Source organism: Lucilia sericata, unplaced genomic scaffold (assembly GCF_015586225.1).
Source record: "Lucilia sericata isolate MDLA Ls3-8-SP2 unplaced genomic scaffold, ASM1558622v1 Contig001769F_arrow, whole genome shotgun sequence".
Classification (NCBI taxonomy): Eukaryota; Metazoa; Arthropoda; class Insecta; order Diptera; family Calliphoridae; genus Lucilia; species Lucilia sericata.
The window spans coordinates 41,098-67,635 of record NW_023995669.1 but is presented as its reverse complement, the minus strand read 5'-3'; the positions used below and the strand labels follow the sequence as shown (position 1 = coordinate 67,635).

The following is a 26,538-nucleotide window of genomic DNA, read 5'->3' as shown; positions in this document are numbered from 1 at the left end:
ATCAGTTATCATCCAACTTCAATCATTCCTAAATTACTCTTAAGCTAAATTTAGAATTCTTCAACTCATTTATATACTTATTATTATTATTTATTTATATACTTATTATTAACGTATGACTAACAAATAATAATAAATTCATATTTTATTGTTATTATTATTATTATTTGACATGCGTGAATATCGCAGATTTTTTTTAAATCAATATGTACGTTTTTTTGTCAATTTATTTAACACATAAATTTTCTTAGCAAAAATAAAGAACAATAACAATTTTTTGAGAAAAAAAAACAAACACATCTTCATCAAAAACATTTAAAGAACATAAAAACAATATTACACAGAGATAAAAAATGTCATAAGATTGTTACTTTTTCATATTTTTGTTGTTGTTGTTGCTTGTTTAATTATAACGCATTTAAATTGTGTTTCGCCATCAATTGGTGATGATGTTGTTATTGAAAATTATTGATAATGTCAAAGCAGTTTAAACTGGAAGGAGAAATCAAATGATATAAACTCAAACAAACAAACAAACACACATACACACATTTACTCAAACATACATATTTAAGTATTTAAAAACTTCCTGCAAACGTTGAAGAAAAAGTGAACGATTTATTTATGTATGTTATTGCTTTCTGTTTCAAATGCGCCAAAAAAATTTCAAAGAGTAACCACCTACAGATTAAAACAAATTTAATGGGAAATGTTGAATGGTATCAGGAAAAGTTTAACCCTGTTGGGACTAGAGTATAGACTAGAGTATAAACTAAAGTATAGACTAGACTATAGACTAGACTATAGACTAGACTATAGACTAGACTATAGACTAGACTATAGACTAGACTATAGACTAGACTATAGACTAGACTATAGACTAGACTATAGACTAGACTATGGACTAGACTATAGACTAGACTATAGACTATACTATAGACTAGACTATAGACTAGACTATAGACTAGACTATAGACTAGACTATAGACTAGACTATAGACTAGACTATAGACTAGACTATAGACTAAACTATAGACTAGACTATAGACTAGACTATAGACTAGACTAGACTATAGACTAGACTATAGACTAGACTAGACTATAGACTAGACTATAGACTAGACTAGACTAGACTATAGACTAGACTATAGACTAGACTATAGACTAGACTATAGACTAGACTATAGACTAAACTATAGACTAGACTTAAGACTAGAGTATAGACTAGACTATTAACTAGACTATTAACTAGACTATATACTAGACTATAGACTAGATTATAGACTACACTATAGACTAGACTATAAACTAGACTAAAAACTAGACTATAGACTAGACTATAGACTAGACTATAGACTAGATTATAGACTAGACTATAGACTAGACTATTAACTAGACTATATACTACACTATAGACTAGACTATAGATTAGACTATGGACCAGACTATGGACTAGACTATTAACTACACTATAGACTACACTATAAACTAGAATATAAACTAGACTAAAAACTAGACTATAGACTAGACTATGGATTAGACTATAGACTACACTATAGACTAGACTATAGACTAGACTATACACTAGACTATAGACTAGACTATAAACTAGACTATAGACAAGACTATAAACTAGACTATAGACAAGACTGTAGACTAGACTATTCTATAGACTAGCCTTTAGTCCAGTTCTAATTTATTGTTTGGTCTAGTCTATAGTCTTTTCTAGAATATATTTTGGTTTATAGTCTAGATTGTAGTTTCTTTTATAGTTTAGTCTATTGACTGTACTTTATTCTAGTCTATAGTCTAGACAATAATGTAGTCTATAGCCTCGACTTTAGTCTAGTCTTTAGTCTGGACTATAGTCTAGTCTTTAGTCTGGACTATAGTCTAGTCTGGACTATAGTCTTCTCCATAGTCTATAGTTTAGTATACAGTCTGGACTATAGTCTAGTCTATAGTCTGAGCTATTGTTTGGTCTACATTCTGGCCTTTGGCCATACTACAGTCGATATTCTGGAGTATTGTCTAGACTATGGCCTGGACTATAGTTTAGTGTGGACTATAGTCTAGGGTATAGCCTGGTTAATAGTCGAAAGTCTATCTTAGACTGTAGTCCGAGCTAAAGTATATTTTGGAAATGTTTAAATCTTGTTAGAAGTGTTTCCAATGAACCTGAAAACATTTTCATATTTTAAATTAAAAAATGCATTTTAAAACTTCAGGGCCGGCGATTTTTTATGAGTTACAAGTTTCTACTTTACAAAAAACTGGTTTACTAGTTACACAAATTTTGTTTCACCAAACCTTAGTAAATTGTTTATCAATTAATTTCATAAAAAATATCTAATTATTTCCTTATTATTTCATAATTATTGTGCCAAGTGTTGACAAATTTGCTAAAGTTTGAATATGATAGAAAAATGTCAGTAGGAAACTTATTTAAGTGAATTTTTAAGTTTTAATTTATGTATAAAAAAACATACATAATTATATTGGAATTTAAAAAAACAGTATTAATTTAAACTGCTGTGTGGCGCGTTGCTTATAAATTGTGAATTATTTTGCGAGCAAAATATTAAATATAAATAGAACGTGCCATTAAATTGGGGCTTTCAAAACAAGTTTGACTTTAAGATGGTGGTTATTTATATAAAGAAATTTTTTAAATTTTTAGACAAAAAAAAACCAGCTCTAAAAAGTCACTTGGTTTAGTTAAAAAAGTGACTGAATAAAACTATTTTTAAAATTTAAATTATTAAATTTTTATTAAACATATTTGAAATTTAATTAATATTATGCTATTAATTTAAAATAAATTTACAATTTGTTAATTTTTATCAGCAATTTGTTTAACAAAATAATGCAAATTTCTTTATGAAAAACATTTTTCGTTTTTAATTTGTTATCATGTTTAATTTTGTTTAATTTGAATTTAATCAAATAATATTGATTTTAAACAAATTGCAAAATTTGTTTAATTTAAAATACAAAAGATCAGGAAGATCAGCTCAGCGAAAAAATGCCGATTAAAATAATTCTATCAAAAGCAATTGTTGATCAGCAAAAATTGTATTTTTAATAGATAATCCGGTTGGAAGTTTTTAAAACAAAAACTTGTTTAAATTCTCTTTTTTAAACACAAATATTATGATCGGCGTTAATTATAACTATAGACATATTTGATTGTTGATTTTTTTTAATTAAAAGTCCGACAGCAAATTCTAATTAATTAATGTTAAAGTTCAAGTTCATGTCTTCAATGATTTTCATTTGATATTTTGAAATCTAGAATTATCCAAAAAGAAGAACCTAGAAACGATAAAATGAAGATCATCATTTGCATGTCTCAACTGTTATGAAGAGATCACTCCAGATATACTCTCATTACTAGTTAATTGAAGTGTCAATTATTGCTTAATTTCCAAATGATCTAAATCACTTTCCTTGCAATTAGTTTATCACTCTCTCTCTCTCTTAGGTTAACTCTAACTCAATTATTGCTTAATTTCCAAATGATTTAAATCACTTTCCTTGCAATTAGTTTATCACTCTCTCTCTCTCTCTCTTAGGTTAACTCTTAACTCTTCCTTTAACCTACATAATTATTTATATTGTATCTCAAATTGTGCAAAACATTTTTTTGCAATTTTCAACAAAAATTTTTCAATAAACTAAAAATATTTACTTAACGCTTCGTAAGCATGTTAATTTCATGTAATTAACCAAATAAATAATGATCATTGTTGTTAATTTTTTTCAATTTATTGTTTAGAATTTCAGTTTTAAACCAAAGTGACTGATCACATTTGATTTTGAGAACACACCCATCACTCAATTAAAGTTTAAGTAAAAAGAATGACAATACTATTAGGGCAGGTCACAGATTATATGTTAAAAAACAAACCTTCTCTTCTTTACATTGTTATCTCTTGTATCTCATAACTTGAAGTTAATTTTATTTTTTGTAAACTATTTTTAATTAATAATTCTTTTAACCACAAGTTATTATAAATCTCATCAGTTTTTTCCTTTCTAAACTAATTGTAGTTGTTATGAGTAATACGATTTTTTGTTTAAATTATTGAAAAGTGTGAATTTTGTTTAACCATTGATACATTTAAAAAGGGTGTGAAAAATCATATTAAATTAGCTAGATGTCAATCTTATTTAATTCTTTAAATAAAATTTGCTGATGTCTTTATTGAAAATAATTAACACACAATGAATCTATACAATTACAATGGAGCTGCAGACGATAAAGACACACAAATGTTGAATTTTCATTTTTTTTTCAAATTCTATAGTATATACGTGCAAAGACATTATAATGCAGACTGAGTGACTTTGACTCATCAATAGTGTGAATGCCTGTGTCACACGATTTGTAGTAAAGTAGACTTTGGACATGATTCCGACATGTTGTCAGTTTTGATTAATCGATGATTCGAAGGGGTTCAAATATTTACAGGATATTTTCACATGAAAAAGAGTAGAGCTTCCAATCGAAATAATATTGAGTATAGATCTGTCTATAGTCTTGACTATTATAGATCAGTCTATAGTCTCGACTACAGACCAGATAGATATATATAGATTAGTCTATAGTCCTGACTACAGATTAGTTTATAGTCCTGTCTACAGATCAGTCTATAGTCTTTACTATAGATCAGTCTATAGTCATGGCTACAGATCAGTCTGTAATTTGGTTATAGATAGATCTATAGGATGGCTATAGATCAGTCTTTAGTCTTGACTATAGATCAGTCTACAGTCTTGGCTAATAGATAATCTATAGTCTTGGCTATAGACCACCCTATAGTCTCGACTACAGATAGTCTTGACTGTAGATCAGTCTATAGTATTGACTTTAGATCAGTCTATAGTCTTGACTATAGATCAGCCTATAGTCTTGACTATAGATTAGTCTATAGTCTTGGCTATAGACCACTCTATAGTCTTGGCTATAGATCAGTTTATAGCATTGACTGCAGTCTTACCTATAGATCAGTCTACAATAGTCTTAACTATAAACCTATCTTTAGGGTTGACTCAGTCTATAGTTTTGACTACAGATCAGTCTATAGTTTTGGCTATAGACGACTCTATAGTCTTGGCTAATAGACCACTCTATAGTCGTGGCTATAGACCACTCTACAGTCTTGACTATAGATCAGTCTATAGTTTTGACTATAGATCAGTCTATAGTCTTGACTATAGATCAGTCTATAGTTTTTACTATAGATCAATCTATAGTCTTGACAATAGATCAGTCTATTGTTTTGACTATAGATCAGTCTATAGTCAGTCTATAGTCTTGATCAGTCTATAGTCTTTACTATAGATCAGTCTAAAGTCTTGTGTATAGATCAGTTTATAGTCTTGACAATAGATCAGTGTACTATATAGTATTGACCATAGGTCGGTGTAAAGTCTTGACTACAGACCTGTCTATAGCCTTGAACCATTGTAGTCTCAGGCAAACGCAGTGTCGGTCTTTCGAAGGAAATGTTCCATAGGCAAAAATTTTCTACCATGAATATTCCCAGAACTATTCATTCACAATAGTTGTTTTTATTCGTAATAACGATGTATTCTTTACAGAATTCCACCAACAAGTTACAGAGTTACTTATTTTCGATAGGATCTATTACCTATTCTCAAAAAGCTTAATCTGATTTAGATAATTATCTTGGGAGATATTTTATAACTCGTTTCGAAGATAAATTCATTCAAAATAATATTGTTTTTGTGAGATTACGTTGTTTTTTAACGTCTGTCGCTTGATGCTTATATTGTATTTAAGCTTATATCTAATTACATGCATTAATTTATTTACAAATATAACTTGTATAAACAAAGAACCAACTAATTGTTTTGAGGGGTAGTATGATTTATAATTAAACGGTTAGAAAAAAAAATCTCATTACTCTTGTCGTCTTGGCAAAACGATCAATTACGATCAATAACATCATCGTACGAACATATATAGTACAAATAAATGAGTTTGTATTTCTATATGTAGTTGGTAGAATAATTTAGGTGCATCTTCATTAAATTCGCATTGTAATAAATCAATTGTAAAGGGGTCGTCGGTAAGGCGATGATGATCTTTGAGTGTGTTTACATGTGTGTTGATTGTTTGGCTACTTTCAATTTTTTTTTTTTTTTTGCCTCAGTTGGCATCTGTTGTTGAAATTTTCAAATACATTTGTATCTAATGAAACGCCCGCCAAGCCAAAAACCGCAACAGCGGCAGCAAAAACATCAACTACAAAGAAATTTTGAAAATAAATAAAAACAAAAAAAAACTGAACTGAATTGAGCCGAACAGCGAACACAGCACATATTCAATACAAAAAAAAAAATAAAAATTGACAGATATTCAGACAGACAAACATACATACAACTGAGCCAAGTTTCTTTTAGACAGAGCACCACCAACCAACCACTCCACAGCTCAGCACAGCACACAACCACCAACAATTTATTTATTTTATGCGCAGTCACAACTTGTGCTTCTTACGCGTTTCATGTAGATCTTTTTGTTGGCGTTTTTAAGTTTGACAGAAATATAATAAAATTTAAGAAAAGAAAATTAATTTTATTTTCCTAAATAAAAGTTTTATAAAAAAGAAAAAGCAAAATTTTGTGACAAAATGTGACTTAATTTTAAATTTTTGAAAAACGAAAAATAAAAAAAATTAAATAATAAAAAAATTTAATGTTTTTGAAAAATAAACAAAATAAACAATTAAAAAATTTGCTTAAGAAAAGTTTAAAATCGAAAGTTTATATTTCAAAACTGTGATATTTGTTTGAAACCTATATATTCCTAAATTATTTAATTCAATTAAATAATATTTACAAATTTAAATTAATAAACATTACCTCATTACATCAACAACAACAACTTAACAAAATGAGCGCCAAATCTAAGAAACTGTCAAAAATTGCCAAATATATAAAGAAAAAGGTAAAAGAAATAGAAAATAAACAAATCATCAAGTTCTTGCTATTCTTATGTCTTTTAGAGGTATTTTTCTTATTTAATTTTATTTATGTTAATGACTTTTTTCTATTTAATTTTTATTTAAAAATAAACGCGAAAAAAGTGAAGAAAAAGCCCACATGTGTTTTTGTGTGCATTTTGGCCTAAAATTCTCATTTTTGTTAGAATTATTATTAGCAATTGTTTAGTTGTGGAAATAAATTTTAACCAAACACAAGTTTTTTAATAAAATATTTTAAAAAGCTAAAAATTATCTAATTTTTTTAAAGAAATTTTTAATTAAAACAAAGTGAAAGTTTGGCATAAATTAAAATCTTTTTGTTTTTTTAATTTTATTTAATTTTGTTTAAAACAAAAAAGAGCTTGTTTGCGGCTAACAAATATAAAATTTGTTTAAAAATTTTTTAAAAAAAGTTCTAAAACTGTTGTTTTATTTAAAAAACAATAATTATTTTAACATGTCTTTAAATAAAAAAGTAATTAATTTTAAATCTTTCATTTGTTATTTATTATATTTAAACAATAAAATATAATTAATCAATAGTTTATATTTTTTATTGCAAAATTCTTTAAATATAGTTGTGTGTTTTTGTTAAATTGATTCGTTAATTATTCAAAACGCATCTGTGTTTATAATTTACTGCTAAATATTGCTGTTAGTGTTGCTACCATAACGATTCGTTTGGAATCGTTTAACCATAAACTTGAATTTAAATATTAGAAGGTATTCAACTAAGAAGTCATATTCACCATTAATTGTAAACAAGGTGAATTCACATAAGGTGATAACATTGTGTTAAATGATGACATTTTTTTCATTCTCTCCCGAACAGTGAGTACTTTTCGGAACTCGTTCAACGAACCCATCAGAGCTTTGGCAAATGAAGCGTTTTGTAAAAGATACACTCTTGATCGAAAAGAGAAATACTCCTGTAATTTCTAGGTAACCACTAAGAGCCCTGGAAAACGCAGAGGTTTTTCACTCTCTTAATGGCAAGTCTCTGAAGTAATTATCGTTTGGTTAAAGCGACTTCGAGATATATATTCAGAAAGAGAAAAGATCCGCAACACTCTCGATCGATTCTTCTTTTTTTATGCAAGGCTGAGACAGTGTCCCAAAGTTTCCACATTCTCCACACATGTAGATGAAGCATTTTGTCACATTCCCTCAAAATGGAATAACTTTATAACAGCGATCTCGGAATACTTAGGGAATTATGTATAAGACATTAATATTTCTCTAGATCGTTGAAAGAGAAGAGATTAAGAAACACTCTCCCTAGGACCTTCTTCAGATTTTGTCAAATTGTCTAAAAAGAAACTCCCAGAAGTTACTAAGGATTGCACGATGAAACCTTTGATCATACTTAGGGATTCATCTTTTTACAGTGTTTTGATTTAAGAACCTCCTAACTCGAATAAAAGAGCTATTGTGAACTTGCCGTGAACAATTCAATCACAATAGTTGATTTTGTTTGAAACAGCTGTTCATTGTTTGCAAAATTCTATCGAAAAATTTCACAACAGGGCAAATTTTTTAACGTCAAAAAAGTTAGTGAACAAAAAATGTGAAATATGGAACATATTTCAGGTAAAATATTGATTGGCGATAGGAGTGATAGATTTACATATTTATCTTTCTTTTCGAAATTCTCCCACTGTGCGACACTGCACCTTATAAAACCAGAGGAATAAGTGGAACAGAGGAACAAGCAAACACATTTTTGACCTAAGATAGTTCCCACAATTTGTCAAACTAAAAACAATTAAATTAATTACAAGTTAATATTTAACCTTCATTTAATTATTATTTTTTAAAGAAAATGTTTTATAACTTTTTCATTTCAACATATGTTTTGATTATTGCAAATATTTTTGTGTTACTTTTATTATCTTGAAAATTATTATTATTTTAAATGTTTTGTCTTGTTTTGCTATTTTTTGTTTTAATTTATTATATAATATAGTTGTTATAAACAATTTCATGAAATTTTTACATGCAAAAACTTTTAAAAGATATTAAATGCAGTCAGTAGTTACTTACTTGCCGCTTTCTAATTTGAAAAAAAAAAATTAAATTAAAATAAAATTTCTATTAGAATTTGTATAAAAAACAGAAAAATATATTTAATTAAGAAAAACGTTTAACTAAGGAGGTTATTATTTTGTTAAAATTTATCACGATTTTGTGAATTTTTTTTTGGGCTATTAAATTAATTAAATATAAAGAAAAAACATTTCATTAAAAAAATTTTTAAATTAATGATAATTTGTTGTAATATTAGAGAAGATTAAAGAGTTTTATAATATTTAAATGGTTATTTAATAGGTTTCAATTAAACCTAAGGGAACATTTTAGTAAATTATTTATGGCATGTTTTCTTAAATATTCTAGATTAATCTAAACTAAATGCAAATCTCCTTTTCTTATCTCCCAGTGACCAATCACGTAACTAGTTTAATGTCAGTTTCTTAGCTCTCTAGGGAGAAAATACTTTGGAACGACCAAAGCAATTTCATTATAAATATTAATTTAAAATAATTCTGTAGCTTTTATAAAATGTTATTAAAATATTAATAACTTTAATATTCCAACAGCTGCACACACACACACACCAGTTGGTTGTTTTTGAAAATAAACCAAGTTAACCGCACTTTAAACGTTAATTATCTAGAGTTTTAAATGTTAAAACCAAAACACATCATAAACCTTGACATTAACACTTTATTAAGTGGGTCAAAGATGGTTCAACGTTTTAAATATTAAATTAATATAACTGTGTGAGTTATTTAATATAGTAGAAGCGATTAATTTATAACCGGGTTTACGTTTAATTCGTTATAATTACTTAGGTTAGTTGTAAAATTTTTGCGGGAATATGAAATTACCCGGACAAGACAAATTCTGAAATTCTGCACTGCTGGCTACTGGTTGACACCACCAGTTTATAGTCCCGGTAGATTAGAGGTACCAAAGAAAGGCCGAGGATATATTGGACACCACCAGTTATTAGTCCCGGCAGACTAGAGATACTGGTAGTACCTATTTTACACCGGATTGCAAACACGAAAAGATAAGGGTTCATCGGGGTAGCAGGCCCCAGGAGGAAATTTCTTGCCATACTAGTCAGCAGCTACTGATCGCAGAATTCGACCTCATGTCAAATTATTCCAAGGAAAGACCGATGATATATTTGACACCACCAGTTTATAGTTCCGGCAGACTAGAGGTACTGATAGCGCCTCTTTTTCCGGATTGCAATCATACCAAGATGAGGGAAGCCCATCGAGGTAACAAGCCCCGGTGGGAATATATTTTGCCATAGTAGTCACAATAAGAAGGAGACACACATAGCCCTTATGAAGGCGCTCAATGTCCTAGTCCAGGGGTCGGCAAACCATGGCTCGCGAGCCAAATGCGGCTCTTTGGATGTGGAGCTGTGGCTCTTTAGTTTCATACACAAATTTTATTTATTTTATAAAAAAATATTTCTGTACATATTTTAAAACCTTTCCGAATCGATTAACGAGCAATGTATTAAAACTAACAAAACACTTCGCAAACGTTTCTACAATATACAAAACTTTTTAACTTTGCTTAATCGTTCTGTACATGAACAAAACAAAAACAAATACTTTTTGAGTGAGAAAGAAAGAACACAATTAGCTTTTCGCTCATTTCCTTGCTTTTATTTGCCCCTACAATTGCACATTTGAGATTAAATCCTCATTGAGCCATTTGAAATTGGTATTGGATCTCTAGAAATGCAGTTGATCAATTTAAAAAGTAAAGCTTTGTGTTGTGGAAAATTGTCAAAGTTTAAAAGCATGTTGGAAGATTTAGGTAAAAAGCCAACTAACAAATGAAAATTTAGAGTCATTTTTGAAACTTTAAACAACAAGTTATGATCCAAGCTTTCTAAAGCCGTACAAACCTATCACTCCCATTGAATTTGTTCCATGTACAAGTTAATATTGTAAGAATATGTTTAATTCTTTAAAGTGTTAATTGAAAAGTTCCCTATAAACGAATGGGGTATCATATCAGTGATCCTACCAGGTGTCATTAGATAAGATGTAAATCATGATCATACATTCCGAAATTTTCGTGTTTTTCGAATTAAAACATATATTTTGGAAATTTAAAATATAGTAACTAATTAATAATGTGGAGAATTTTGATACAGTTAAATACTAAAAACTTAGTCTATCTCAAAACTTTAATCTTTTTTTATAAAAAGGTGCAAAAAATTATAAATTTTTATATATTGCACGTTTTAATGACAGTGATCTATGAAAGATTGATATATTTTTGACATAAAATTGTTGCCTATAAATAAGGGACCAGAAAGCGTATTAAGGACCCATCCTTACAAAATTTGGTAATGAAGTTTTGGATCCTATTAAACTTGTTTGTGTTGATTTTCATCACTATACTTGTATTTTAACCTGTTGTATGTCGGAACTTTCGAAAGTGGACTCCATATGGGGGGAAGGGTCAATTTTGAATCCATCCTTATTAAATTTGGTACAGATATTTTTTGTTCCTATAAAACCTGTTTGTGTCGAATTTCGTCGCTTACTGCTATTATTAAGTCACTTAAAAGCGATAGGATCATTTTCTAATGGGGATCTAATATGGGGGGTAGGATCAATTATGAGCCGATCGTCACCAAATTTGGTAAAGTGATTTTTGTTCCTGTTTGTGTTGAATTTTCTCATAAAATTGCCATTATTAAGCCAGTTATGAGTGTTAAAATCAAATTTGGAAGATCGATTTTTGTTCTTATACAACTTGTTTATGTCGAATTTTGCCTCTATACTGCTTAAGTCAATTATGATCGTGAGAGTAATTTTCTGAATTGGGGTTGGTCAATTATGGTTCAATGACTGCAATACATCACAGTAAATTTTTTGTTTGTATAAAAAAAAAATTGTGCAAAATTTTATCTCGATTGCTGCCTAATTATATCACTGTCGCTCCACTCTAATAAACTGTTATATATTTATATAACAAGTGTTAAAAATCGCATTCGAATGACCCATAAAAATTCTAAAAGTGTTTGTAGTCAAAAATCTATAAGTCTTGTAGATAATTAAACAAAAAATATGTTTTTGAAGTGAATTCATAAAGTATTTGTAATGTTTTAATAAACAAACATTTTGTGGCTCTTTTAAAACCCATGTTTTGTAAACTGTAAATTTTGGCTCTTCAGACTCAAAAGTTTGCCGACCCCTGTCCTAGTCCTAAGGAACTTATATCTCATAGTCCCAAGGAATTCAATTTATGCCCAACTATGCCTCTACCTAATCGCAGAGCTGCCTCTGCCACCAAGATCAACCATGTCAAAGCATCCTCATCCTCTTAAGACTCACTTAAGTGAGATGGCCCTGATATTTCCGCAATAGCACCCAGGGACAGAGAGTGATAGAAACATACCAAGATGAGGAAAGTTCATAGAGGTAGCAGGACCCCGGGGGGAATCTTTTGGCATAGTAGTCACATCCTTCTAAGACTCATATAAGTAAGATGGCTCTGATCTTTCGGCAACAGCACTTAGGGACAAAGAGGGATAGAAACATAATGTAAAAGAATTATAAACTTGTAACATTTGCAATTTGTCACTCCATTGTCTTTTTGGAACACTCGAACAGAGATAAAAGTCGAGACATTTCAAATTGGCGGCTAGCCGCCGGTAATACTTTACAAGCCGCCGACTTCATTAAAATTAATAAAGAGAAGTTCGAAAATTTTAAAATACCTATTACCAATTATGTATTTCTGAAGTAAAAAATCCACAAGTAAACATAAAATTACACAATATTATTAAAAACCCATTAATAAGTAACCTTCCTTTTCATAAAAAAAAAAACAATTATATAACGCTTATTTCCACAAAATAATTCTTAAAGCCAAAATTGGCAAACCAAAATATATTTACACCATTTATAGACTGGTACGACGTAAATGTCAAGAAAATATCACCATCAAACTGTAGAAAAATTAATATGTAATAAATGCCGCTTGTAATAATGTATGTAAGTCAGGTGTTAAACGTGACTTGATTAAAGTCGCCACCACTTTGGCAGAAAACACGGCAACGCAAAAACAATGCGCGCGCCCAGTAGTCAATAAAAATCTTATCAAATCGAGACATTTATATGTGTGACCAAAAAAACCAATCCTCCAACTATTAAAACTGCATGCACGATTAGTAAAAATTAAAATATTTACTCGATTGAAAACAAAATATTTAACAAAATGTTATTGACTTTTGTCTGTAAGTAAATATTATTAAAAATCTTGAATTTGGGGGAAATTTTTTACAAAAATTCATAACATAATTTAAAGCAAATAAAATTGAAAAAAATGAATTTACTATATTGTAAGTAGAGTAGTAGGGAGAGGCGAGAATGAGTCACTTGATTGTTGTTAAGATAATCATTTTTAAGAAAAACACTTGCAGTTTAGTTTTGAAGTAAAGTTTTTTTTTCATTATTGACACTTTCAATAATAATATCTGTTGTCAAGGTAACTTACACCACCTTGCAAATTTGCAAAACTTTAAAAAAAAAATTTTCAATTCAAAGAAAGCATTCAAAATTTTTTACTCTCTTTCACTTTCTCTCCCTCCCTCTCAATAAACATTGCAAAAAAGCTAAATTAAGTCTTGCAAATTTGCAATGTTGTGACTATTTCAATATAGTATAAATTTTTGAAGGCTTGTAAAGGAAAATAATAATATGTAAAATTTGCAAGACTCAGTGCTGTTGAGCAAAGCTATAGTAATTCATTTTATGTGTTGCAAAGTTGCAATGATATAACATTTGCAAAACTATGAGTTTTGCTATTAAACTGCAAGAAAAAACAAGGTAATTTCTAACTTTATCCAGACTGATTTACACTAATTAAAGTGTTGCAAAAAAGCAATGCTTTGGAAACGTCATCATTATCAAACTAGGAACGATATAACGATTACAATTCAGTTAAAAAGTGCCAAGGAAAAAACATTTTGCATTTGCAAGACCACTGACGCTATTGTAAGTCTTTTTATGTATTGTAATTTCGCAATGATTTGAAATTTGCAATACTAGGTCTTGTTATTTAATTGCAGAAAACATTTCCAAATTTTTTAAATTGTAATTTTACAAGACCATTAGCAAGACCATTGCAAAGATGCTATGCCTTGATAATACCAATCAATTCTTTTGAATTACAGAAAAAATTATTCATCATATTTTTCATTTGCAACACTCAACTACGAAATTTTTTAAGTGTTGCAAGTTTGCAATGGCTTCAATTCAAATTCCGTGTATTTTTTTAAGAAAAACAATTACAATGAATTTTGCAACACAATTTGCAACTTTGAACTATGCTATTACAATTCATTGTAAAGGTTGTAAATAAGCAATGCTTTGACTATCTCAATCATGTATATTTTACTATTGGAATACAAAGCAAACATCTTAAATTTGCAATTGCAATTATACATGAACATTTGCAATACTAAATTTTGCTGTTTCCAAACCATTTACATTGCAAATTAATGCAATGGTGCACTTCTGTCTATTTGACTATTTAAACAACACTGTGTATACAGCTAATTATATATTGTATTTGCAACTTTAAACTACGCTAATGCAAGCCATTGTAAGGGTTGTAAATAAGCAATGATATGACAATTCCAATCCAAATATCGGTAATTTGCAATCAAAATTGTATATAAATATTTACTATACTAAACTCAGCTGTTTACAAAACATTTTCAAAGTTGCAACGATGCAATATTTTTATACTTTCAATTCTGTATATTTTGTTGTAAATTTACAACATTTATATGGAAATTTTGTGGTTTATATACAACAAATATAAAAACCAAAAATTTCGCCTTTTAAATGGAAAGATTTTTCTGACACTCACTGTTCTAAACTTTTCACTTTACAAATGTAAACATTTGAAAAAGTGTCAACTTTTACACTTGAGGCTTTATTTTTTGAACAATTATTCAAATAAATATTTGATTTTGTTGCTGTTTGTTATTTAAACAATTTAAATTGTATGTGTGTACTTGTGGTCGGTTGGTCGTCTCATATTAAAATATTGGAAATTGCTGGAATTTGTCATTGGCGATTATTGTTTTTGTTCATTCATACTTCACTCTACTTAAAGGCGTTTTAATTTATTTGATTGTTTACAAATGAAGACAAGAATTTTTAATTTTTTATTTGTTTACTTCTTAAAGATTATGTTTTAATAAAATGTGGGTTATTTTTGGTTTTTGGAATGGAAATTTTAAGCGAAAGGTTAAGTTTGGATTTAAAATCTGAATAAGCAAACGTTAACAATTGGGAAGGTTAGTTACACAGTGGCATTTAGGATTCTTAACAGTTTTGGGAAACAGCAGCAGAGAACGATAAAGTGACCAATTATATTTAGTTTATAATATCCTATATCAGTTCCAGATATCTTTTTGTTTAAATCTACATAAAAAGAATTGTAAATACATACAGATGCTTTGGCGCTTAACGTTTTAATTGTGTTTAGAAAGCTGCAATCTCTGACAGTTAAATTGTACATACATGCAAGTGAATTTTTAAAACAGCTGTTTTCTTTTCATATCTAAACATTCTTGTATTTATTTATAAATAACAGGAATTATATAAAAGAATTCAGGTTTAAAATAAATATTAATTAAAAAATTAAAACAAAATATTTTAATTAAAATTTTTTAATAATAGTAAACTGATTTTATAACAAAAATATTTAACAAAATAAACAAAATTTTCCTCTTATTTAAATAAAGTTATACTTCCCTCTTCTTTAATCCCCTATTTCTTTCTTTTGTTATTAAATAAATATTTCTTTTTTTATTATTAATGAACCTGTTTTTAAACAAATATTATGAAATTATGACGTTATGTTATGGTTTTTTATTATTTCATTTTAAATTTTTTTTTAAAAATAAGGTGATTGCTGCCATGGGGACTGGTTCTTAATTTGTGTATAATGAAGTAAATCATACAAAAATAACTATAATTTAATACAATTAATTAGAAAAACATGCTCTAGTTATAAATTTAATATAATATCTGTTATTCGCCACAAAAGAAGGCAATTAAATTTTTTTATAGAATGCGGTTTAAATGTCAAAAAAGTGATACTTTTTATCGAAAAATATAATGATTATGACGTTGGTTTGAGGTATTCGCAATGAAATGGTCTTGTAAATTTGCAACTCTCGTAATTGTTGAGCGTTTCTTGCAATGTTATACTCTTTAATAGTCCATAGACCAGTCAATACACTAATAAATAGACTAGTCTATATACTATGCGATGGACTAGGTCTTAGTCTATACCATATACTAGTCCATAGACTAATCAATAGACTAGTTCTATACCAGTCAATAGATTAAACTGCTAGTCTATAGACTATTCACAGACCAGTCCATAGACTAGTCAGTAGACTACTCATAGTCTATCCCATAGAATAGACAATATACTAGACAATCGTCTAATCCATAGACAAGTCAAAAAACAATCAATAGACCAGTCCATAGACAAGTCAATAGAGTAGGTCAAAGACTAGTCCATATTCTATCCTATAGACTAGTCAATCGACTAATCCATATACAAGTCAAGAGAAATGTCAATAGAGTAGGTCAAAGACTAGTCCATATTCTACCCTATAGACTAGTCCATATACTAGTTAATAGACTAGTACATAATCTACCGCATAGAATAGGTAATATACTAGGCAATCGATTAATCTATAGACTAGACCATTAATTAATCAATAGACAAGTCAAAAGACTCGTCAATAGACCAGTCCATATACCAGTCTATATTCTATCCTCTAGGCTAGTCCATATACTATGTCATAGAGTAATCAGTCGACTAATCGTCGGTTTTTCAATAGACTAGTCCATACACTTTAAATCACCATAGACTAGATCATGGACTAGTCCACAGAGTAGTTAACAGACTGCTCAATCGACTAGAAAATTGACAAAACCATAGACTAGTAGATAGACTTGTCCATAGATTAATAAATATATAAGTCCTTAGACTAGACAATAAGCTAGTCCATAAACTAGTCAATGCTATTGACAAGTCAATTGACTTGTCCATATATAATTCACTAGACTAATCTAAAGATAAGTCTAGTCAATCTATTCCATAAATATGCTATTGACAAGTCAATTGACTTGTCCATATTTAATTCACTAGACTAATCTAAAGATAAGTCTAGTCAATCTATTAATCGATAGACTAGTCAATAAAGCAGTCGATAAAATAGTCAATAGAGTATTCTAAGGCTAGTCAAAAGAGTAGTTCATATATGTACATCTTAATAGTCTAGTCGATAGAATTGTCCATGAACTTTAGTGAAAGCTCTTACAATTTCAGAAATTGAAAATTTTATGTCTTAAAAGGAAAAACAATAAAACCCCGCGTTTACCTCCTCATAATTGGCAACGCAAACGTTAAAGTTTGTGCAATGTTGCCATATTCTTTCAATTGCTGCTACGCTGGAATTGGGGAGTATGAAATACTTTACAAACAAATATTAATTATACGCCAAGTGAACAAAATTGTTACAAATAATTTTTTTTTTAGGATTTCAAAACATGTTTTCTTTAAAGCTATTGTACTCATCTCTACCAACCAATTAATTAGACTAAATAATAGGGTTCATAAATTAATATTTTTTAAAGCAATCTCTGTTTATAACTTTGCTCCCATGCACTAATAAAAACAATTAAAAATAAGCACAAACCAGTTAATAAGTTTTTTGCTAAAATATTGAACCACTTTTTTACTCAAGTTGTTGGTCGGTTGCTTGGTTATTTTGTTGTTATTGTGTTGAAAAATTTTGTGAAACCAGTAATAAAAATTCCTATATAGAATGTTGGAATAAAAGTAGTAAATGCCAACAGAACAACTTTAGCTAGGCGCATACACTCACATGGTTATAATAATAAATTGGATAAAAAAGGAATGGCTATGAAAAGAATTCGCATATAAAAATCTTGTTTGCTTAAGGCAACAACAAAAATAAAACATAATATGTAATTGCAAATTTGTTCAAAATTGAAAAGAAAAAGAGTAGAATCTAAGAATTTAAGAGTAAATTAAAAGAGAATTTCTCTTTAGTTTTCTTTTGTTATAATTCTACTTTAATAGAAACTAAAAAAAGCTTTTTGGGATAATTTGACATTTACCACACACTCACACATTAACACAAACCCACTGATTATTGACAGCCAACTGGCTGTTGGCTAGTCATTTTCAGCTGTCAGCACGCACTCCAAAGAGGAGCACAAAATTCTTACAATCAATAGTGTTTTTTACAGATTTTTATTATAAAAAATTGTTTAAAAAATATTAATTTGTTATTTTTCAATAAAAAATTGAATAAGAAGTGTTATTGTTTAAAAAAACTGCTTTAAACAAAGAATAAAATACAACTTTCTAAATGCATACAATTTTTGTGTCTGATAAATACTTTTTTTTGTGTGTTAAACGTCATTTAATCAAAGAAGAATAAGACTAAAGTAAAAACGAAAAACAAGTCACAAGACTATAAAAAGAAACGAAACAGAACATGAGATAAGCAAAATAAACATACACAAAATATAGAAAAAAGAATACAAACACAAAACAAACTAGAAAACAAGTTGTCGTATGAGTAAAAGCAGCAGAATGAGAGCATAACTACAATAAAGCTGTTAGAAGAGTAAAGCTTTTTTTTGGATTTTGTTTACCTTTTTCATTCACAACAATTTAAAAAAAGCTTTTATGGTACTTTGTAAATAATTGTACAACCGGCTTTTTCTTTAATAATTAAAAAAGCTTTTTTTCCCAGCTGCCATTGGAACATTGTGTTTGTTTACTTTTAAAAACAACAACAACAAAAACACTTGTTGCTTCTTTTTTTTATTGCCTTTTCCTTGTGAAAACTCTAAAAGAAATTGTAAAATCTTTAAAATGTGGCTCCTTATTTCCTTTTGTGTTTGTGCCATTGGTTTTACCTTGGCCGGTCGTAAATGGGGTCGTTGGCTTTATTTACGTTATGGACGTTTTATTTTGCCTCGTTCTATGTTGGCTGGCAAAAATCGTGCTCCTACACCACCTCTATCACCTTCGGTGGTTAAAAACGATGAAACCCTTGAGGGTTTATTGGATGAGAGTGGTGAAATGCATGAAACGGTAAGTTGGTTTTTCGAAATGTTATTGTGGTGTTGGTGGTCAAACCCCTTGATAAAAAAAAACACTTGATTTGTTTTTATCAATTCTTGTTGTAAACAAGTGGTTCTTTATATTTGTTTATTTTCGGTTATCATCGGTTTCTTATTGTTTATATTTTTCAACAAGTTGTGGTATTACACTAACTAATCTTGTTGTTTATGTTATAAACAATGCTACTTGATTGATTGTTTAGTTAAAAATCTATTTTATCTATTTTATTGTTGTACACAAGTACTGTCATAAACAGTAGCTGTTTTAATTGTTCTTAACAATTAAGCTATTTTTAGCTTAACTATTATGAGTCAATTGATATTAAGATGCAAATAAATGTAAAATTAAAAAAAATCATATTAGTTAAATGTCTCATAGAAAAATCGCTACAAAAAAAGTATTGTTTTGTATTATTGGCATCACACTTTAAGTGTTATTGTTTATGCGGGGATGCCACATGAATTTTATAGTTTGATGTTTACACAGACGAATAGACTAGAACATACTAATGTTCATAGACTACGTCATGGACTAGTCCACAGAATAGTCAACAGACTGCTCCATCGACAATAGTCTACTATGGAATAGTCCATAGACTATTGAATAGACTAATTCATAGACAAGTCTGTAGACCAATCCTAGTTCTAGTTAGTGCGCTAAGCCATAGACAAGTCAATACACTAATCAATAGACAAGTCAATAGGCGGTTCAATGGACTAGTCAATAGCCATACACTAGTCATTTGACTTGTCCTTATATTGGTCACTAGACTCATCGAAAGAAAAATTTTTTAATCTAGCGACCAAAGTATAGTTTTTTAAACTGAATCCGAATCTGGACACAGAATTTCTCTTTTATATCAAGTTTTTCAGATATCGTGTCATAAATACTGAAAAATTCCTTTTTTGGAATAAATTTGGAATAGAGATATAAATATGATGTTTTTCTATTCTAATGACACGATATCTCAAAAACTGGATGTGATGGAGAAATTCCAGATTCAGAGTCAGCACAACTCAATCTTTTAGAAATGTATGCTTTGGTCTCCAGGTTAAAAATTTTTTGGCCTGTTTTATTATTCTTTTTTTTTTTTTTTTGGAAAAATAAAATTAAATTGTTTATTTGTTTATATCACAGGAATTTCAATAAAATACACAAAACTATAATTCACACTCTTGACAGCTAATTCTTATAAATTCCTATGCAGGAATTGAACCATGATTTTTGCTACTTTTTTTATAAATTTAAACATTTTAATACTTAATAAGTACACAATTTAAATTCTGCTGGCAACTAAATTAAATAAAATTTCAATATTTATTCATATCACATGTTATAGCTACCACTTGAATTAAATTCTTTTGATTTAATGGTTTTAACAAAAAAAGTTATTTTTATTAAATTTTTTTTAAAAAAAGTTATTACATTTTTTTTTTTTTATAGAAAGCTTTAAAAATGAAGAACTGTTTAAGATTAAAATACTTAATTCAAAGAAATGATAAATGACAAGAAATTTAAAAATTTGTAAGCAATATTTTCGAAAATTTTCTTAAACTAAAGGCCCTAATATCTTAAATTACTAAAATGCTTACACATAGTAACCGAAAACTTATTTTGAATTAAATTTAAAAGAATTTTGTGATAGTAACGAGTATTTGTTTATAATTTCGGGTACTTTATAAATCGACTTTCGAACAAACGACTTTTTGTAGAAAACTCAAAGTTGACAGTTTTGTCTTAAGGAAGTCGGTAAATATTAACTATATTGTAGGAAAAAGTAGATTAATTTTTACTTATTTATTTTCAATTACAACAGTGTTGCCTACATTTTAACTGTTTTTTTTTTACAAAAAACTTTATTAAGCAACACTGTTTGTGCTTGAATGCAGTGATGTCAACACTCTTAAAGTAATAAAAGCTTAAATATATTGTTTACAGATTAGATTTTTCTAAGAATCAATGGCCCCATAAACATGTTAAAGGTGAATTCTTATAATTTCTAAAAATATAATAAATTATGTATATTATTTACAATAAATGTCATAATATAAATATTTTGCTGTCAAATATTTAAATATGCAATTTATTTAAAAATTGCATCATATTATTCTTGACCCTTTATGACTTTTTGTTTTTATGAAAAATGCACCTAAATATTTTCAATATTCTTCATGTTTTCGATTAGAGGGTAATTAAAAATATATGATATATTAACAAAATTATACATTTACAAATATATGTATTTTGTTATTAATTTAATAACATATTAATATGAAACCTGTGTCTAACTTAAACCAAATTAATGTTATTATTGTTTTGTTAGCAAAACAATTTTTTATATTTTTAATTGTAAATTAATTTTATATTATTTATATAAATAACAATTAGAAACAATGTTTGGAAAGATGTATAAAACCCTAGGATTTAAGATAAAGTTCTCTAACATGTTTTACAAAATGATTTTTAGATTTTTCAATATTTAGTTTTTAAGTGGAAACCCTAAAAAATCTGTGAAAATTTGATTACAAAAAAGTTTATTTGTTAATAAATAAAACAATTTTGTTTACTTTGTGTACTCAGTTATTAAATATGACTTTATTGTAAATTTAAAAGCTTTCAAAAGAAAAATTATATTTACGATTTTCTCTATAATATTTAAAAGTCAGCTGATCATTTTCTATAGAATTTGCTTATTTATTTTTTTCTAAAGAGACATCATGCAATTTTTGCATTCATTTTGAAAAACAGCTTAACACAAAAAACATTTGTTAATAATAAAATAATTAATTAATGATTTTATAGTTTAATTGTTTTTAATTAAATGTTTGAAATATTTGAACACGAAAATTCATTTAACTTTTTTCTATTCACATACTTTTACTAAATATAAGTGACGAGTAACATTTTAAATGTTATTTATGAATGTTGTGACTAATTGTTTATTAACTAAAATTGTTGAGAAATTGTAATTGTAATGTTGTCTCTAAAACAAAATGATGGTTTTGTAAGTTAATAAACCTCAATGAATTGTTTTAGAACAAAAGACGTTTTTGTAGTTATTTTTAATAATACATTTTTTTAACAAAAGCATTTGTTTTATAAAAAAAAACACTTGTTTTATAAAAAAAAAACACTTTAATTATTTTGCGGTTCAATAAATTTTGATTTAAGTTTTTTTGTGTGGTGCGTACAGTAATTGTTAATAATTAATTTAATTTAGAGCAATTACAATTACTATAATTGGGCATAAATATATATTTATATGTCAATTTTGGGTAAATGTATTAATATGGCATCAATAAAGGATAATAAAAATTAGCTTTTTATTAGGTATAGTTAGCAACACTGATTTACAACTAACGGTATTTAATGATAATAGTGATGCCACGCCTTTTGGCAAAAACCCTATTTAATTTACCGCGAGAATCTATAGTTGAAACAGAAAGTCGGCTTTTTGCAATTTACGAAAAGTCGACTTTTCTGCGTTTTACATAATTAAACTGTCGGCATTTCCAACATTTTCTGAAATTTATCGACTTTGTTTACTTTTTGACGACTTTTTCATTGTCTATAATTGAAACAAAAAGTCGACTTTACAACTTTTGGTACTTATGAAAAGTCGACTTTTTGTAATTACAGTCGACTTTCCAACTTTTTTCAATTCTGAAATTTTCAACTTTACGAACTTATCCCACTTATTTGGACGTTTATTCACAAAATTTATTATTTGACTTTGTTAGGACAAAATAGTCGACTTTGACTCTTTGATTGGTTTTCGTCTATTATTTACAAAATCGATCACTTGACTTTTTTTCTTTCAAGATGGTCTACTTATCGGTTTTGTTAGGACAAAATAGCGTACTTTTGTATAAAAATTCTGTTCATAGAAGAGAGGTAGATGGAATAAAGTCGACTTTTGGAATTTTTAAAAATTCGACTTTTGGAATTTATAAAAATTCGACTTTTCGACCTTTTAAAATTTTGAAATTGAGGTAGATACAAATAAAGTCGACTTTTTGAATTTATTAAATGTCGACTATTCGACCTCTCCAATGTTGGAATTCTAGACTTTTTAAACTTTCGGTTGTTCAAAAGGCAATTCGTAGAACCTTAAAATATATGGAATAAAGTCAACTTTTTGAATTTATAAAAAGTCGACTTTTCCCCAATTTTGAATTTGGGAATTTCTAGACTTTTTGAATTTATTTCGTTATTTTATGAACAAAATCGTTTATTTGATCGATTTTTTCTTATTTACCGATTTTTCGACTTTTAATTACGAAATCGATTTTCCGAATGTCGTTAATTTACACTTCAAAACAAATCTTGAAAACCTTAAAATTCTATTCTATGCTTTAGAAACTATTGAGCGACACGTTTTATATAAAAAAAAAACTTTAAAATCTAGAGCACTTTAATTTTGTTTTATTCCTCATAAAACACGTCATTTTGTCAATTAGTTTGGTTTTACTTTTTTTTGAATTCTTGCACAAATTATCGACTTTTTACATTCTATACGATTCCTAAGCTTATTAAACTAAAAACCTTCATTCATATTAGTTTAGCCTATAAGTAGAGAGAGCGAGAGGTTCGAAGAAAATTGTGTGTGTTTTTACATGTTCTTTTAATTCGAATGTTGTCTGCGCCAGCTGATCAGAGGTAAAACAAAGTAAAGCAAACTTATGTGACAAGTATTAGGTTACAAAATATGTGCGGGAAAATAGTAAAAAATAAACAGTGTTGCCAAAAAGTGCTTTAAAATTAACTGATTTATGACAAAAATAATAATAATTCAAATATAGGTATTATGTACTAAGTTTATTAATGTTATAGATTTTGACATATCCCTATGGCCAAGAAGACAAAATTTCCCCAACATCTGGCAACACTAATTTAATGTCTAAATGAGACCAAAACAAAAAAAATGTAAATACCAAAGTCTCAATGCAAATCAACACCATTTTGTGCAATAGTTTTGTTGATTACCAACAGCAACAACAACAACAACAATTAAACTAGTTACAATTGCAATAAAATATGTAACAAACATACACCAACAACCAAAGATTTGTTGACAATTTCAAAATATTTAATAAATATAACAACAGTCTTATAATAAACGTTAAGAAGTTAAAAGCAAAAAAATACCAAAAAAATTTAAAATTTTAATAACAAATTAAAGAAAATGTTTACCACAGCTATACAAACTGCCCAAAAGGTAAAAAAATATTTAATTTTGTTAAAAAATTAAAAAAAATCGTTTTTGTGTCATTTGTTAACTAGAGCAAGTGAAAGTGTGGGTAATTTTCCAAAAATGAAAAATTTATTATAAATTAAAATTAAATAACAAACAAATTTATAACAGTATCTGTTTTATCAGCAATAAAATTTATAAAAAAATTTGATTTATTATCATATCATATTTTTTTCATTATTTTTATTAGTGCGTATAATAAAACATTTTAATCAATTTTGAAGTATAAAAATAAATTTTAAAATTTGTCTTTAAAAAAAACACACACAAATTTTAAAAACAAAATAAAGTTCACTTTGCACTCATATTTAATGGTTTTTCTATCAAAAAATGACGAAAGTCTAACGCCATTTTGTTTAAAAAAAAATATGATGTTATCAATGATTTATTTTAATTAATATTTTTAATAAATAATTATTAAAGTTTAATAGAAATTCTAATACTTAAATTTATATTGATTTTATTATCATAATTAGGAAATAATATTTTTTTGTAGTTGTCATTGTTTTATTATTAATAAATATTAAAAGATTATCAGTTAAATATTAATATTGCTTTTTTATAATCTTAAGTTTTTAACAATTCAAGTGTCATTTATTATTTTTAGTTTAAAAGTAAATTTTTTATTAAAACAAAATACAAATTTTGCTAAAATTTAATTTAAATTAAATTCCTCGAACTTTGATTACCGATTTCAAGATTTATATCGGCCTTAGAAAAACCATTTTCTAATGATTACTATCAAATGTGAAATTTCCTCGCTGATAATTTCTAAATAAAAAATCCCCTCATCATAAAATTATTATTTAGTATATTAAAAATTGTTTAGCACTTGAATAATCTTTCGAAATTATTATCAAAAATTTTAAAATCACCCTATTAAATAAAATCTCTAGGTGTGTGCCTTAATGTCTTAAGGTCTATGACGCTGTGACTTTTTGACAAATGTTTTTATTTTGTACTCGTTCTAAGATTATAATTTATTTATTTACTGGAACATCTTCAAGGCAAATAATTATGAAAACATTATTTTTTTTTTTTTTTTTTTTGTTAAATTTCTTCTTTATCAATTTAAAGGCACGTTTTTCGGACAGTTTAATTTAAGTTGTGTTTTTAAAAACAAAACATAGCAATAAATTTCATATTATCACAATTATAATTAATATTTTTATAAAAATTTCCTAAATTTTTTGGGAAATTAAGACTTGAGAGGGAGTTCCACAAGAGCAATGTGATCAGTATTATCTCTTCATAAATCACCAATTATGAACCGGTCTGAACAGTTTCTGCTGGACTAACAATTGACCATTCGGACAGATTTCGATCTTCTCATCTTCCTTTAGTCTGTATTTCCTAGTCGATTTATCGCATATGGTCCATGTAACGACTTGGAATTTCTAAATTGGAAATATTACTGTAGGCTTTATAGCCTGTTGGAAAACTGATCAATCTTATAATGATCACGATCACTACTGAAATTCGAAAGAATTATTCTAAATATGGCAAGATCAGCCTTCAAAAGCTAACAAATCAGTTGTGATAGCGAATTGGATTCCTGATTCGGATTTTGCAAGAAATACTAAGTGTTCCTTCAACTCGCATCGTTTCAGTATCTGGGCCCATATTACGGCATACGTGAAGATTTTTGATTTCGGAAAGAAGCCCGTCATGCCTTTATCAGCGGCCTTGCTTGCGTAGTCGGTGCGTACTTCATAGTCGAGATATCTGGATGAAAGCACTGATCTAAAGCATACGAATATTCTACTAGATTAGAGGACCACGTTAGGTCAGTCTTTTGGTCAAAATCATTCCTATAAATATTACAAATGTTAATTAAAAGTTAAGAAAGTATTAATTAAAACTACTGAGAGATATTCAAAGTGTGGATTTTTCGCCACTCGCAATAAACTTGTGATATTTTATGTCAACATGTCGCATCGTAGTCGATTAAGTCCAAATTACGCCTAACAATCATCCGAAAACATTATGAAACGTTAATTGTCTGTTTAAATCCTCATAAAAGTGCTA

The 26,538-nt window shown here is 27.9% G+C and overlaps 1 protein-coding gene across 14 annotated transcripts in view; it reads left to right on the top strand.

Annotated features, from left to right (window-relative positions):
• LOC119612621 (TLD domain-containing protein 2-like) overlaps positions 1-26,538 on the top strand; it is a 68,015-nt gene that overhangs the window by 21,063 nt on the left and 20,414 nt on the right. The window contains exon 1 of one of the 14 annotated variants that reach the window (XM_037968447.1): positions 6,464-6,979. The exons of 11 other annotated variants lie outside the window; for them this stretch is intronic. In XM_037968447.1, the coding sequence (XP_037824375.1) occupies positions 6,926-6,979 (54 nt within the window). In that variant the 5' untranslated portion in view covers positions 6,464-6,925. Of the gene's footprint in view, positions 1-6,463; positions 6,980-18,882; positions 19,227-24,365; positions 24,475-26,538 lie in introns of those variants that run through there. 2 more of the 14 variants (XM_037968445.1, XM_037968450.1) reach the window with 2 other exon arrangements.